This window comes from Mytilus galloprovincialis, chromosome 1 (assembly GCF_965363235.1).
Source record: "Mytilus galloprovincialis chromosome 1, xbMytGall1.hap1.1, whole genome shotgun sequence".
Lineage (NCBI taxonomy): Eukaryota > Metazoa > Mollusca > Bivalvia > Mytilida > Mytilidae > Mytilus > Mytilus galloprovincialis.
The window spans coordinates 39411911-39429664 of record NC_134838.1 but is presented as its reverse complement, the minus strand read 5'-3'; the positions used below and the strand labels follow the sequence as shown (position 1 = coordinate 39429664).

At 33.4% G+C, this 17754-nt stretch overlaps 1 protein-coding gene across 1 annotated transcript; it reads right to left on the bottom strand.

Annotated features, from left to right (window-relative positions):
- Positions 1-986: 986 nt before the first annotated feature.
- LOC143074011 (uncharacterized) lies at positions 987-17152 on the bottom strand. The gene is made up of 4 exons (XM_076249582.1): positions 17037-17152; positions 4671-5840; positions 3998-4255; positions 987-2961 (listed from the first exon to the last, which is right to left on the bottom strand). Exons 2-4 carry the CDS (start codon positions 5752-5754, stop codon positions 1739-1741), a joined length of 2565 nt encoding a protein of 854 aa, XP_076105697.1. The 5' UTR covers positions 5755-5840; positions 17037-17152; the 3' UTR covers positions 987-1738.
- Between the last annotated feature and the right edge of the window lie 602 nt (positions 17153-17754).

The following is a 17754-nucleotide window of genomic DNA, read 5'->3' as shown; positions in this document are numbered from 1 at the left end:
ACTGAACTATTTTGTATTTTGTATCATTGCATAAAAATTCTAAAGTGTGTATCATAATTTGCACAAAATGATAACTTGTACACAACATATATAAAATACACATTTGAATTGCATACCCATTGGTAGCCGAGAGGTTTCGTCGATGTGTTGATGTCAGTCACAAATATTACATTTGAAGAAGGGCTCCATTCCCTAGTGAAGACATATGAAAATTACAAAAATGAAAAGGTATAAAGAATTTTTTTTTTAAATGTATTCTATTAGGGACATAAGTCTGTGAATTGGCCAATTCAAATTAAACGAAATTAGACACACAAAGGAAACAATTAATACTTAGATGAGTCTTATGTAGACGAAACGCGCGTATGGAGTATCAAATTATAAGCCTGCTAGCTTTGATAACTGTTTACACAACTGGGTAGATGCCACTGCTGGTGGACGTTTCGTCCCCGAGGGTATCACCAGCCCAATAGTCAGCACTTCAGTGTTGACATGAATATCAATTGTATGGTCATTTTTATAAATTACTGTTTGCAAAAGAGTATGAAATATTAGAAATACTAAGGATTTTCTTATCCTATGCATAGATTACCTTAGCCGTATTTTGGGTCCTCAATGCTCTTCAACTTTATACTTGTTTGGCGTTCTAAATTTTGGTCTGTGTTTCTCTGACAAGTCTTATGTAGGCAAAACGCGCACGAGGCGGATCAAATTAAAAGCCTGGTACAATTGATAATTGGTTATAATTTGGTGGGTCCTTTTAACCGACAGATTAGGGAGACGTTGGTTCTAGAAAGGGATTTACAGTAAATGATTAGGCTGACGTCATAACAATGGTTTAGATTCATCAATTGTGCAAGGACTACAGTGTTGCTTGACAAACTAACGAATAATATGGTATTAATTAACGGGTGTTTTTATAATGGCCCTGTTATATGTCCAAGGTCTGTAATAATGGTCGAGGAAGTCTGTAATAATGGGCCATTATTACTGACCGAGGACATATAACAGGGCCATTATAAAAACACCCATTTCTTAATACATTTATTAACCAACTGAACAAAAGTGTATGTGTTGCTGCTAACTTGATGTACTGTCTTACTCTTTTAATGACAGTTTAGTTTGAACAAAATAATTTGTACTTCACCATTATAAAGCTTTAAATATACCAAATATCCAAGATATTAAGTTGAAAGAGATATGTGTGAATAGTGACCCCTTTTCTTTAATGTTGGTTGCTGGTTACTAAATTAAATAAAATACAAAAAGGTATTATACTCTTTACAACTTAGTTTTATTAACTTTATCAAAAACCAAAACAGGGCTTAATACAGACAAACTGGGCATTAATACAGGGCCATTACAGAAAAACAGGGCCATTACAGAAAAAAACAGGGCCATTACAGAAAACAGACCCATTACAGAAAAAACAGGGCCATTACAGAAAAGCAGGGCCATTACAGAAAAAAAACAGGGCCATTACAGAAAAAAACAGGGCCATTACAGAAAAACAGGGCCATTACAGAAAATATGTAATTTTTAATAAACAGTCACTTTTGGCAATAATGCTCTTAGTTGGTTAATAATGAAATATAAAATTGCCGAAAATTATGTTCCTTATTACAAATAAAATAATTAGTTGAAATTTGGAAATCAAATGGGTTTGTTTCTTATTAAAATGATTTATCATATTCCTGCATTTTACAAAAGCGATTTAAGTTGTTGACTTATGTCTAATTTATGAATAATACCAGTCTGAAAATAATAACCATGCTGATTCATATAGAAGAACATCTTTTGTCCACGATGCTGTTATGTCTTGTGAATCCATTTTGCCAATATAAAACGTTGGAAGCACCGAATCAAAATTCGTATAGGTGTAGATATAATAACTGCGTCCTCCTTCAGTATTCGAAATATAGAAGCTTAACTTATTTTTCGTAATGTGGTAATGCATGATAATTCTAAAATTTTGTTTAATTATAGTTAGTCCGTCTTTGCTTTGTAAACAATATCCAGTACCGTCAAATATCCGATATGTTGTTGTTCTACATACGAAGCATTCAAATTTCAAATCTTCATAGAACTTCCTGTTTTTGTTACTCCCAACTCCGATTTCAAACATTTTTGTTCCATGTTTCAAACTGTCCATATGGGTAAACTCGATGTTCACAACAGTATATATGTGTTTATATGAGGCAGTTAATAATGGAGCGGCGTAAACATATCTGTTGACTTTCCTTTCGTTTAGTTTAGTATAAGACGTTGGTCGGTTTGAAAATGTTTGGTTATCAGATGAAATGTATAAACTTGGATGCAGAGTAGATCTATCAAATTGAATACTATTTTCAGTAGACAAAGACATTGAGACAGATATTTTTTCTCGTTCATACATGGCAAACACTCCAAACAATGGAGATTCTATTAAAACATTTGTGAATTTGTACAACAGGACAGTCTCAACTGTTTTAGAAATAAACGATATAATTCCCCTTTCTGGTCGAATTCGAATAGTGAATTTCCCTTTCATATAATTAGAATTTCCTTCGGCAATAAAAATATTGTCTAATGATAGTGGGTTATTTCTACCATTGTCAATGCTTATACAAACACTATACACATTTCTACAGCTGTACGCAGTAAGAGTTAATATGCTACTCTCAAAAAGGTAACCCGTGTTAACACTTTTAGGTGTCAAACCAAATTCAAATAGAACAAGTCCTTCATAATCACTATCTGCTAAGAAATGTTCTTGAAATCTCACAACCAAGTCCATATTATGCGATTTGTAACTTATAAATTCTCTGTCCGCGAAGACACCTTTATATTTGAAAAAAGTATCTTTCGAGCCACATGTTCGGCTATAACTATCAGGAATAGTTGAAACTGTTTTGTTGTCAAATGATCTACATACAAATAAGCTTTTCGGTTTAGTATTAAATGTGGAATTTGCAACTAAAACTACAAAAGAAAACAAAATACATTTCAAAATTTTATTATAAAAATAGTGACTTGTAACACAATAACAAAATTAACTAATGAGATTTCTGTTTTTTTAATCTTACAAGATAAGAAATCGTCGTTCTTAATAGCAGAGAATCAGATGTATAAAAATGAATATAGGCAGCAGAACTTAATTTTGAAATAAAAGACATTTTGCGTTTTGTGTTAGCTAAATGATTTTTGTATTAGTTGTAATTGACCTGTAACTAGCATCCAGTATATACAAGTACTCACAGATCGGTTCTCTGTGTCTTTGATGTTTATGTTACTTCATTGTTTTGCTTTGTGGCGATTTGATGAGTCAAGTGTCTCATAAATTAAGATATAAATAGATGGATAGCAAGCTTGTGCGATTGGATTTTTCTATGTCTGTTTGATTTCAGAGTTTAGGGTAAAAATATAGTAATCATAGTTTATATTTGAATTTTAGACGATTTTTTGTAGATCGAATCAGTCAATCAAATTGTTTAACTTGATCCACTTTCAATGTTGACATTCGTTCACTTTTAATTAATGAACACGCCTAATACGTTTGTACTCGATCTCTAGCTCTAGCAATTTGAAGATCACATAAATACGGATTCAATGAGGTCGAAGTAATCACTTGCAAGTGAATAATGCATCATCGCTGTTTCGTATCTTATTTTTACAAAATTGAACCCAACTTGCTACAATAAAAAGTGAATTATTATTTCAATATTTGACTTTCATTAAGAATGAACACAAAAAAAAATATTTTTTTCATATCTCGTAGCTCATGCCCCTTACACAATCATGTCCAACTTTACCAAACCGTGACAAAACCACTGCACCTAATGACAATCGATATGACGTTACCATCCGTGATGTAGGTAGATGATCAGGTAATGATAACAGTTTCAAAATGATGCCATTTTGGAACTTACTTTAAAGAAGAAGTGAACTGCTTTAGTAGGGAAGATTTCCCGAGAGGTAATCAGATTTTGTATATAAATAGCTCAAGATTACAACTTACAATAATTACTTGAAATAAACAAGTCTGCTGGAAGCATTGCCATTGCAATCAAAATCATTATTGGGATAAACACTTTGGATGTTCGCTTCAGCCTGTCAAGAAACGTTTCTTGCTCTGGTTCCTCAAAGAATGTTTCGTAAATGAAACCTCTTACTCTCATCACAGCTCTGGTACCTGTGTTCAAAATTTTCATTGGTTCAGGACTAGGAAAACGCTTCTTTAGAATATCTTTAAAGAAATCATAACCATATACACAACCTGTTAATGCATATCAAGCAATGTCAGTTTTATTACAACACCATACAATTCTTCTAAATGTCTTGTGTCATTTTATGAATGAAATTACTTATTCATGTAGAGACGACTGTGACACTGCTTCGTAATTATATTCAATATATACATCTTTTTGTCAGCATCTCTTATATTTGATTTGATAAACAAATTCGGTCGATTATTTAATAAGAAATGCCTGTAACAAGTCAGGAATAAGACAGTTGTTATTCATTCATTTGATTTGTTTTGAGCTGTTGATTTTGCCATATGATTGTGGACGTTTTTTTATTTTATTCGATGTTCAGTATTTTTTGTTATTTTCTTTTTACAATATATGTATGAAACCAAACAATACCGACGATAATAAACACCGTATAATATATACACAATATGTTCTTACCAGATTTTGTAGTTTTCAATGAGTCTTTAAGGTCTGTAACAGATTGCTCCAATGACGTAACGTCTCCATGTAAAGAATGTAAACCTGCTTTGTCATTAAATTCAACATTTTCAAAAGATTTATCTACAAATTCCTGGATACGATTATTCAAAGTTTTGTCAACCGCTAAAAACGATTTAATTCCGCTATCGGAGAGTAATCTTTCGGTTATGTTACAGCATTCCTCAGCGTTCTGAATATATGGGGAAGTTTTTTCTTGTGTGCTTAGAATACTTTCTTCCTGTCCTTTAACCAATTTCTTGTAACTCTTGACTATGAATTCTTTTTTGGAATTTAAGGCTTGTACTGCGTCATTATAGATTCTTTCTACATTTGTACAGAACTTCTCCTTTTCTTTGCGCAAGGAAATATCTTTTTCTTTACAAGTCTTCTCTATGACTTTCACGATGTTTATTTGTCTTCTCAAAGCTGCAACAGCTGTCTTTAATCGATCTTTGCGTTGATCAACAGTTTGTTTCACATCTTCCAAGTAGTGTTTCGCTTGATCTCTGTGATCGGATAAGGCACAATTAGCACATATCACTGTTTCACATAAAGGGCCCTTACAAAAATATTTCAGAGGACTATTGTCATGTCCAGCAATTTTACAAACATCGGATGTTTCTTCCTTCAATCCTTGCACATTATGCGATGAATGGTTTTGTTTGTGCACCTTGCAGCATTTAGAGCAAAAGCATATGTCACAGTCATAACAACAAAACAATTCGTTTACACGGTTTCCGCAATTTGAACACTCATTGTCAGGCCTACTTTTGACTTTAATGAATGACGTCAGATCACGTCGGGTATTGTCTTTAGGAAGATCGTTAAATTCTCGTTTAGTTAACTTATATAAGCCGTTGCAGGTGGGACATTTTATTCGATCTTTTTTGTACAGAGTTTTGAGGCATGCCAAGCAAAATGTATGAAGACAAGGAAGAAGTTTAGGTATACGTTCGTGTTCGTCAAATATCTCTGTACATATGCTGCATTCCAAATATCGTTCTTGTATTTCTGATACCAACTTACTGCCTCTCGTGCTCATTATTCCTCCTCTTAATCGGGCATTGTGACAGTTATGTTGGCATTTTCTAATGATTCATATTACTTCACCATGGACAAAAACTCATTCTATAATAAAAGATAAGAATAAAAAACATACAGATGTATGTGTAATAAGAGGAGTTTGTAACTAACTATTGAGTATAACCTATCCACTTTGTTGTTCTGATAGTTTTTATATGTATTTCTAATGATAAAGTAGTTATTTAAGGTGCTATAATTGTCATAAGAGTAAGAATTATCTGGTATCAACATTATATCAATAGTATTATATGCTTTCCCGAAGTCGGGAGCCTGAAATTCAGTGTTTGCCCTTTGCTTCTCTATATCATTTTTTTGTTTTCGTTTATTATTTTGTACATACAATCAGGCCGTTTATTATTCTCGTTTGAATGGTTTTACCTTTGTCATTTTGGGATATTTCAGATCTTATCATGCGGTTTGAAGGACGTGTTGTTAACTTCTGCGTCGTTTGGTTTTGGGTGGAGAGCTCTTTTAAAGCGATCATAACACCATGAACACTTCTCGTGCTCATTATTACTATAGTATTAATGAATGGGTGTTTTTATAATGGCCCTGTTATATGTCCAAGGTCTGTAATAATGGTCGAGGAAGTCTGTAATGGCCCGAGGCAACGCCGAGGGCCATTACAGACATCCGAGGCCATTATTACTGACCGAGGACATATAACAGGGCCATTATAAAAACACCCATTTCTTAATACATTTATTAACCAACTGAACAAAAGTGTATGTGTTGCTGCCAACTTGATGTACTCTCTACTCTTTTAATGACAGTTTAGTTTGAAAAAAATAATTTGTACTTCACCATGATAAATCTTTTAATACTAGTATACCAAATATCCAAGATATTAAGTTGACAGAAGTTATGTGTTGAAAAACAGGATGAACAGTGATCCCTATATATGGTTCTTCAATGTTGGTTGCTGGTTACTAAATTAAATAAAATACAAAAAAGTATTATACTCTTTTCAACTTAATTTTATTAACTTTATTAAAAACCCTAACTGTGCTTAATACAGACAAACCGGGCATTAATACAGGGCCATTACAGAAAAACAGGGCCATTACAGAAAAAACAGGGCCATTACAGAAAAACAGGGCCATTACAGAAAATATATAATTTTTAATAAACAGTCATTTTTGGCAATAATGTACTTAGTTGGTTAATAAAGTACAATCTCGTTGTACAGATTCTGGATTTTTTTAATAAGTATCGAAATTTCCTACCGTTTCTCAACACGTTGTCTGTGGGAATTCTAAGATGCCGCAAATTGTTTACTTAAACTTTTAAGGGAGATTATCAACAATTTTGACAGTATAATTTAATATAAATAAACAATGATTTTGGGGTTCAAACATTGACAAGAACTTGAACGGAATATTAAATAAACATTTTGTATTACCAGTTTTTCGGTTCAGTTTTGCCAAATATGGCCAAAATCTAATACGATATTGACTTACAGGTCAATAATTCAACACAATTTAGATTCTTAAACATGCAACCTTTATTGTGACCACAGTCAGAAATGATTATGATTGTGCATTTTCTTAGTAAGTTCGGATACTGAAAAGCATATCATCTGAAAAAATAACCTAATGTCGCGCAGGAAAAAATATTTTTGATTGTTTTGGTCAGCATTAAACATTTTTGCAATATTTATGAGGCGATGAACTCAAACAGAAGAATCGTCATTGCTGATGTAGATATGTTTATATCTGTTATTCAAGAAATATTTCATAAGGGCTTGAATTTATCGCTCGTGGTAAATTTGTTAGCATTAATGGCCAACACGTGGTAAAATCAGTAAAAATCAATCCCCCATGAAAGATTTCTTTTCTAATAGGACAAATACGGCAGTTCTTTGGATCGAAGTGCTCTAGTCTAGGTGAAAGCAAATATTTGCCGCTCCCCCGTAAATAAACGCACTATTACATTGACGTAAACGAACTGAACAAATTGAACTAGGGCCATGCTTAAACTATTTGCAATAACGTTTTTAGATAGGTTTGGATTTTTTTGAAGTGTTAATTTTACTTATATGTAAAAAAAAAAAAAAAAGTTACAACACATTGTTTCATTGTTTGTTTCCGTTTCCTTGTTATAATGATTAAAGGTTTCACGATTAGGCATTTTACGTAAAATGCTTATATTCTTACGTCATCATTCAGTGACGTCGGGTAGCTCATTATAAAAAGCATATGACGTGGGAGTAGGATCGGAACAGCCCAAACAACGTATTTATATTTTACCACAGGTGTGTACTTAATGCGTTTAAAGAACGTCATATTAGAATTATATCCATATCTGTATCACATGCTTGTCGGTAATCCTCGAAGTCACCTTGAATAGGTTTGGATAGTACTTCGCTTTTTGTTAGTATAAAATACATTGCTTTGGCTGCTCTTATGTGTGCATTCTTGGCAAACAAAAATTTATATACAATTCTTAACTCCTTATTGATTCGTTTCTTTAAACCACATCACAAACTATTTCATAAAGTCGTGTGGGATTTTCTAGATTTCTAAAGATATTTATTTTTTCAAGTTCGTCTTAAATGTTGAATAAGTCTATGCTGATCCTGTAAATGTTAATTTAATTTGTTATGCTTTATCGATTTAAATTCAATCAAATTGTTCGTGGTCGTAGACGGATACAGTAAACAAGAAGCTATAATCCTGTCACAAAGGAAATAAGTATGACATAATATAGGTTACCATAACACCTAAACAACCTTTAAAAAAGAAGTAGTACCCACATAAAGAGTAAAACATCAAAATTAAAATAGCAAAGAAAACAACTTTTACACTTTAAAAACTGATTAAAGAACATGTTCACTTGTCATACTGTAAACAAACTTATTTTCGCGAGTAGAAAAATTACGCGAATATAAATCGTCGCGAATATTTAATATTTATAAAATAGATAAATCTGGTGCTGCTACTTTTAGAAAACCATAAAGAAGGACACCAGCAGCATTTGAGAACAAACATAAACAGAACCTTTATGAACAATTCGAATATGATATAAGTAAACCGTGTAAATTAGCAGGTACCGCTAAAGTAACAGTGTCCGGTACTGTAAGGGTGTTAGGAAACTAAATGGCCTGACAATAAACGATGTATATCCGTTGCCCTGAATAGATATGTGTCTAGACTCTGCATCTCTATTTAGTTGTTTTGATCTTCATCTTTGTTATTGGTATAATACTGGAGGGACGAAAGATACCAGATGGACAGTCAAACTCATAAATCGAAAATAAACTGACAACGTCATGGCTAAAAATGAAAAAGACAAACAGACAAACAATAGTACACATGACATAACATAAAAAACTAAAGAATAAACAACACGAACCCCACCAAAAACTAGGGGTGATCTCAGGTGCTCCGAAAGGGTAAGCAGATCCTGCTCCACATGTGGCACCCGTCGTGTTGCTTATGTGATAAGAAATTTGGTAAATAGTTTAGTTCGGTAGGTCACATTCATGAAAGGGAAGAGGTAGTAACGGCGTAAGGAACATATCCGATATCATTTGTGAAACGGTTATTCCATAACGGTCAACCAACTCGTGATGGTGTCCGTAAAATTTACGAAGTGATGATTTTAACTTCACCATTTGGAACTCTTGGTTTAATAGCTTCCTTGTGAGCAGCAACCCTCTATCAAGGCAATAATGATAGAAAATACAAGCACGGGAATATCGTATCAATCGGGAGATATATACACCGTATGCAGGTGCTGCTGGAATGTTGCTACTTAGGAATGGAAAGTTCACAATTGGAAAGACGGAATCATCTCTTTTGTGGTAAAGTTTTGTTTTCAACCGACCCTCGTTGTCAATTTCTAGATGTAAGTCAAGATATGAGGCCGACTTAACTGTATCTGTAGTATTCTTTATCTCAAAATTAGAAAAACCATATCATAGCTTTCATCACAAATATGGATTGTACTAATAGTGTCAAATGCCACTTGGGTTGTGTAATGCACAAAACACCTTTCAAAGATATGCAGGTATGGGGCACATGTTCGGGTAGGTCGCCGCATTTGCCTCAATGAACTTAGACAAGGCCCACAAATATTTAGTGTTACAAGAAGAGAACACGTAATATTTGTCCAACACTACAAATACTGCGTCGGAACTGAATATTGGCCTTTCAAGTTGTAATTTGGATGCTAAATCCACAAGGGCAGCTAGTCAAATGGATCAAAATCTCATCTATGTACTATTTTTGATATAACACTGTCCCGTATTTAAAATGTAAAATCCACTGATTCATCAACTCGACAAGAGCATTGTGATACAGAATGCATCCTTTCTACAAACAGCTCTAAAGATACATGTAGAGCCTGTTTGCATCTAAGAGTCGAACATATGAAAGGTTTTGTTAAAAAAAACAATTGCTACAAAAATATCAAACTTTTTCTATTGAAACAACTGAATGAGCATACAAAAAAAGGAAATGCCACAAAATAAATTAAGGACGAAACAAGTATGTGTCTATAGTATACGGTGGAATAGTGGAATTAATTACTTTTGGAGTGTCAAAAACTCATTGGAAGTACTTGATAAATTGCATGCATATATTGGTGATTTTAAATCTGTTCAAAGTTTTGATTTTTCTTCCCTATATACCACTTTGCCTCATATTCTTATTAAGAAAAAATTCACATCCCTAATTAACAGGGCATTTAAAAAGTCAGAATGCGAGTACATATGTTCAAACTCTTTTATGAAATTTTTTAGTAGCAATAAACAAAGGAACTATGTCAATTGGACATGCTTTGATACTATATATGTGCTTGAATTTTTACTTGATGATATCTTTGTTCGCTTTGGAGATTCCGTATATCGTCAATTTATTGGAATTCCAATGGGGACTAACTGTGCACCACTTATTGCGGACCTGTTTTTGCATTGTTATGAGTTACAATTTATGACTAAAATTAGCAAAGACCCATCGAAACAACATTTGATACAAAAATTTAACAATACTTTTAGATATTTGGATGATATATTGGCTCTTAATAATGACGCCTTCAGTATGTATACTAAAGAAATTTATCCTGTTGAACTTACTTTAAATAAAGCTAATACTAACAATGACCACTGCCTTTTCCTCGATCTTGATATCTATATCATTCACGGGAAGCTTAATACAACAATTTATAATAAAAGAGATGATTTTTCATTTCCTATCGTTAATTATCCATTTTTTATGGTGACGTTCTCTTGTCACCATCTTGTGGTGTTTATATATCTCAACTTGTACGATTCGCTCGTGTTTGTAACAACGTATTATATTTTAGCGAGAGAAATTTATGTATTACTGAAAAATTACCACACCAGGGTTTTCGATATCACAAACTAGTCAAAACATTTACTAAATTTTATCATCGGTATAAGGAAATAATTCGTAAATATAACTGAACATGCAGACATCTTATACGTTCAGGTATTTCACATCCAATCTTTTATGGTAATAGTCTTTACAAAGCACAAAAATGTCAGTATTCACCTCAAAAGCTTACAAAACCTTTAAACAGACTTATTAAGAAGGGATATAGTTACGATGCTGTTGTCAGGTCATTAAAGATTGCATATTTTGGCTTTAATATTGATTCACTTATAGGGTCTTTGCATCGGAACTAAACACATTTATTTAAATCAAAGCGCTGCAAGCGCTGAAGGCAGTTAACCAAAAACCAAGTCAAACGTAATTATGAAAACGGCAATGTTGCTTCAACATTAAACATTCATATATAGTACATTAATTTCATGTTCATCTAATGAATTAATTATTAAGGCAAATAATGTATATGTTATCAAGGTTTCAAAGGCAATGCATATATATCAATGTATATTTTCTATGGTAAGTCTGCAGTGGTACAAGTTCGCAATGATTGAAGTTGTTCTAGTTGGTAGTTATCGTAGGTTTTAGTTGACTGTTAGTAGTACAAGTTGACTTAGTGCGAACATGAAATAGTATGAATGGACTGGTTTCCCTGGAAAAAAAACTGAGTTTGTGTTCTATATTACAATTCTATGAGACACAAATCAGACAAATGTTCACTACTACAGGGACCAAAGGTGAGGTCTGACTGACCTGCCCATAGTAATGTAAATGATTTGTTATTTTGTCCTACACATGAATATATATTGTTTAGGGGTGGAGATCTCGACAGTTTTCAAGTTCTCAAACAGAAAGGGATAGGGTGGCCCTAGGGACTTCCCCTGTATTTCATTTGATTTGTTATATTGTCCCATACATGAATATATACGGTTTAGGGGTGGGGATCTCATCGGTTTCCAAGTTCTCAAACAGGAGGGGGTAGGGTGACCCCAGAGACCCCTCTTATATTTCATTTAATTAGTTATATTGACCCATACATGGATATATATTGCTTAGGGGTGGGGATCTCGACAGTTTCCAAATTCACAAACAGGAGGGGTTGGGTGACCACAGGGACTCCTCCTATATTACATTTGATTTGTTATATTGTCCCATACATGAGAATATATTGTTAAGGGGTGAGGATCTTGATCATTTCCAAGTTCTCAAATAGGAGGGTGTACTGTGACCCAAAGGGACTCCCCCTATTTATCATTTGAATTGTTATATTTTCCCGCACATGAATATATATGGTTAAGGGGTGGGGATCTCAATGATCTTCAAATTCTTAAACAGGAGGGGGTGGGGTGACCCAAGGGACTCACCCGATATTTCATCTGATTTGTTATATTGTCCCATACTTGAACATATATGGTTTAGGGGTGGGGATCTCATCCGTTTCCAAGTTATCAAATAGGAGGGGGTAGGGTGACCACAGGGACTCCCCCTATATTTCATTTGATTTGTTATATTGTCCCATACATGAGTATGTATGGTTTAGGGGTGGGGATCTCATTCGTTTCTAAGTTATCAAACAGGAGGGGGTAGGGTGAACACAGGGACTCCCCCTATATTTCATTTGATTTGTTACATAGTACAATACATGAGTATTTATGGTTTAGGGTGGGGATCTCAGCCATTCAAAGTTCTCAACCAGGAGGATGTGCAGTGACCACAGGGACTCTCCCTATATTCATTTGATTTATCATATTGTTCCATACTTGAATATATCGTTTAGGGTGGGAAACTTGACTGTTTCAAAGTTCCCAAACAGGAGGGGGTAGGTTCACCCTAAGGACTCCCCCTATATTTCATTTGATTAGTTATATTGTCCCATACTTGAATCATTGATATATGGTTTAGGAGTGGGAATCCCAACCGTTTCAAAGTTATCAAACAGGAGGGGATAGAGTGGCCCAAATGACGCCACCTATATATCATATGGTTTGCTAACTAAATAAATATATATTTTATTTGAGTGTCACACATCGATTGATACAGTACATATATACAAGTAAATTAAGTAACATCTTTAAAAATTCAATCAATGCCCAGCCAAACATTTGACTTATGAGACACTTTAAAAGCATACATGTACATATTTACAATAAACTGCATGTTAAATTTGTATAAAATATTTCTAGAGTTAAAAATCTAATAAATTACTTTTTCAAAATCGCTTTCAAAAAAAAAAAAAAACTATTTGTAAAAATATAAAATGATAGTACTAATTATATGAACATTCAGGTATTATATACTATAGTTGCATTATTTGTGAAAATAAAGTAAGAAACTTCAAACTACTTTAACCACTGACCCTTCAAAATTGAGAACAAAAATACCCTTTCAAAATTGCAGTACATTAATATGTTTACACTTTAAAAGCATCTTACATGCATTATCATCATTTATTTCTTATAAAGAAAATTTATACTGTGACCAGGAACATATATATTGTTAGATATACTGTTTCCAGCTGTCACATTGGATTTTGACATTAACATTTGTCAAAAAGTTATTTTGAGTTTCTGTATAAAATATTTTTTGCTTTTTCTTTCTTTTACATATATCTTTTGGTTTTCAATTCTAGTGTTTATATTCATTTACCATGCATAGATGTATTTTTCACCTGCCTGGATTTTTTTGTAGTTGATCGCCAAAACCCGGTATTACCCTTATCCATTTCCGGAATCAGATCCGATATTGGAGTTGTCTTCACTTTGGCATCCATTGTTATTGTGTTTACAATGTTGTTTTAGTCAGTCAGATACAATTTTACTCGAATTTACACATTATTTGTCGGCGATTTTCTGTAAAAAGCTAGCGGCGGGAACACAATTAACATCTCTGTCATGAATAATAATGATGAAAATTAGTTTTGAGATCGTTTATTCTGACTTTGGTGAAAAGGTTATCAAAGTCATTTTTAATTTTCTTTCAAGTGGAAGGTACGTCGGGCGTAGCTAGTAACAAAGTGAAAATTCCGATTGCAAAAGTGGAAGGTCGCGGACCTCGGATCAACGCAAATCGAACTCATGCGACTCCAAATTGAAAAGATACTAAAATTTCGTCTCCTAATTTGAAATTGCCGCCAACAGCATGAACAGTTGAACTTATTATATAAGACTACTGACGTAGTTTTACTACGTATTGATGACAAACAATATTCCTACGACTTTTGCCATTTGACAAATCTAAACTACTTATCTTAACAGATTTTCGGCGATTAAATATTTCATATAATTGTTCTTTGACATCTTAGCCAAAAGCACAGGCGATAATAAACTACATAAGGATTCCTAATGAGCACTACTTCCTAAGTGCAACTTCAAAACTTTTGGGTGATTAGACGATCATTTAAGGTTTTTCTGGTCATATTTTTTGTAATCGACAATTAAAAGTATTAAAAATGTGTTCAATTAGTTATATATAACATAGTAGCAAGCTAGATAATACCAATGGCAAGTATTTCACATTTATTGGGTAGAACACAAATCTAGGGTGCACGCATAATGCAGCTTAACTGCATAAAAACAGTTGTTGGCATGACACGGGTTATGTTCTTCTCATATATTTTATGATAGTATAATACTAAACCCCTAACGGAGGGATTGAGCCTGATATTCATATGATGAAGACATAATCTTTAAATCAGTTTAATGAGGTCTGGAGCTGGCATGTCAGTTAACTGCTAGTAGTCTGTTGTTATTTATGTATTATTGTCATTTTATTTATTTTCTTTTGTTTCATCTTCTGACATCGGACTCGGACTTCTCTTGAACTGAATTTTAATGTGCGTATTGTTATGCGTTTACTTTTCTACATTGGCTAGAGGTATAGGGGGAGGGTTGACTGATCTCATAAACATCTTTAACCCCGCCGCAATTTTGCGTCTGTCCCAAGTCAGGAGCCTCTGGCCTTTGTTAGTCTTGTATGATTTTTAATTTAAGTTTCTTGTGTATAATTCGGAGTTTAGTATGACGTCCATTATCACTGTACTAGTATACATATTTTTTAAGGGGCCAGCTGAAGGACGCCTACGGGTACGGGAGTTTCTCGCTACATTGAAGACCCATTGGTGGCCTTCGGCTGTTGTCTGCTCTATGGTCGGGTTGTTGTCGCTTTGACACATTCCCCATTTCCTTTCTCAATTTTAAGTTGTATTATTACATTCATTATGAATTCATTAATTATATTTGGCAAAATATAGTTCATATGAATATTAAAAATTGTTGTCAACTATTTGAATGAATGCTTGTTGGTGAGAAACTCATTATTAAAAGGTACTTGATTTTTGTAATAATGTATATGCTTCTCATTTATTTTTTATATATTTCTCTCATAATTATCCACTGTCACTCCTTCATTGTATATATATGTTATTGTAGTTAGTCTTTAATTTGTTGCCATAACCATTTATTGTCAATGTGTTAGTGCTAATAAAGTTATCTTATCTTATCTTATGATGATTGTTGATGGAAAATGTGTCCTCTAATCAACTCAAAATAAGTAATAAATGATTATGTTATTAGATTGGCAAAAAAAAAGTGATAATGTGATATCTTGGATATCCCCATGATGGGGCTCCTTTTTAAAACACCTGCTGTGTTGCACATCGCTAAATACCGTTTAAAACTTGAAATTCGTCCACGTTGGTATACATGTATATCTTTGACATGTTTGAACGAAATCTATTTTCATCACCATGAATGTATTATGAATAGTTTTTAAAAGCAAAATGTACAAAATAATATATAAAAGAAATCAAGAATAGAAATTGCTTCAATTATGGTACTTCAAAAAATTGAAATAACAGTTTAAAACTTATTAATCTTTAAGTCACATTTACCTTTGCACTTACCTGTGCATTGAAATCAAGTGTTACACTAGTAAACACACACTTGTATTTTTAAATTGTAATGTATATAAGCATATGATGCTTGGAAGCTTAACTAAAATTATAAGGAAAATTTGTCTGATACAGCGTTAGTGCAGGGTTAAACGAAGTCACGATAAGATATATATTTTTTTTAATTCAATTATGGATATATTTATTTTATAATTAATTGGTGTCATTTCAACTAGTAACAACTATAAACATGAACAAAATATAAAATTTGGATGTAAATATTTTCATCGCTTACCACGAGTTTTACTGTTTAAACAATTCATAAAATGCTATAATAGTATTTCTGAATATTTTAAAACATGTCCCTATAAGTGCAAAATAAACATGACGAAGGTGTGTGTAAAATGTCTCTAGATTAAATATGATTTATTGAAATAATCTATCCTGCTAAATCTTACTTTCTCCGACTTCTCTCCTACTTTCTGACGTCTCATTTCCCCCCACCGTCCCTTTTACATACTTTCAAACGTATCATTGTCCCCAACCGTTCCTTTTACATACTTTCTAACGTATCATTGTCCCCCACCCATAGGCGGATCCACGCCCCCCCCCCCCCTTTCGTGGGAAAAATTTGGTTGATTATATAGGGAATCATTGAATGAAGCATGACTGGAGCGGGCTCCCCTTAGGTCAGTCAGCGGGACCCCCCTTAGGAAAAGTTCTGGATCCGCTACTGCCACCGTCTCTTTTACATACTTTCTAAAGTATCATTGTCCCCTACCGTCCCTTTATTCCGTCTCTTTTACCTACTTTCTATAAACGTTGCATTGTCCCGCACCGTCTCTTTATTCCGTCCCTTTTACCTATTCTTTGACCATCACCCCTCGAACTCTCATGACCTTGTCCTAACTTCGTTAATGTAAACAAACCTTAAGGTAATCAAATGAGAAACTACACTCACTTAGAGACTAATTTGGTACTTATTTGTAGCATATATCTTACTTTGAACTTTTATCTGTACTGGTTGGTTGTTAAAATGTCCTTCGAATAGATATTTAAAGGTCGTCCGAAGAATATATTTATCAAAGTCTATGGAAAACAGTTCGTACAACTACATTTACTAATCAAACAATCAAATCAAAATTAAACACTGTGTCTAAACCACACCGGCAAAATTTGCTCGGACTCGATGGTATCTAACATCCGGCACAATGACGGAACACCAATAGACAAAAGAAAGGTAGGTTTCTCCTTATTTTATTATTTTTTTTATGATATCGAAGAATATATATACATATACAACTATTTTCTATTGTGAGATGGCAATATTTTCTACAACCGTTCTATATTAACGGAGAAATAAGTCAAAATGCATGTCAAAATGACGAATTGAGTGAACCTTGCCTCGAAATTGTTTAATTTCTCGTGAAATTGTTCACATTGTACGGAAAGAAAGGTACGGGAAGATAGATATTGACACGGAGATTGCAAATTTAGTTATTATGAGCATCTCAATAATTGTATTTCTGTGTATGGAACGAAAGAAATGGGTCATGTCAAAATGGAACTGGCCGGTTTCGTCAATGTATACAACCCGGTTTCGTCATAGATTTCAAAATGCATAACCCGGTTTGGTCAAATAAAAAAATCATAATCGCATTACATTATAGTTGATTATTTAACTTCAGCGTTCAAAAGGAGTTTTGTGGGTCGTTGGAAA

What these genes read in the sequence shown, in the direction of transcription:
- LOC143074011 (XM_076249582.1), bottom strand. Translation starts at nt 5,754, where the DNA reads ATGAGCACGAGAGGCAGTAAGTTGGTATCAGAAATACAAGAACGATAT. An exon ending in ATTGAAAACTACAAAATCTG is followed by an intron (nt 4,256 to 4,670) that starts GTAAGAACATAT and finishes ATGCATTAACAG; the next exon opens with GTTGTGTATATGGTTATGAT. An exon ending in GTTTATTTCAAGTAATTATT is followed by an intron (nt 2,962 to 3,997) that starts GTAAGTTGTAAT and finishes TTTCTTTTGTAG; the next exon opens with TTTTAGTTGCAAATTCCACA.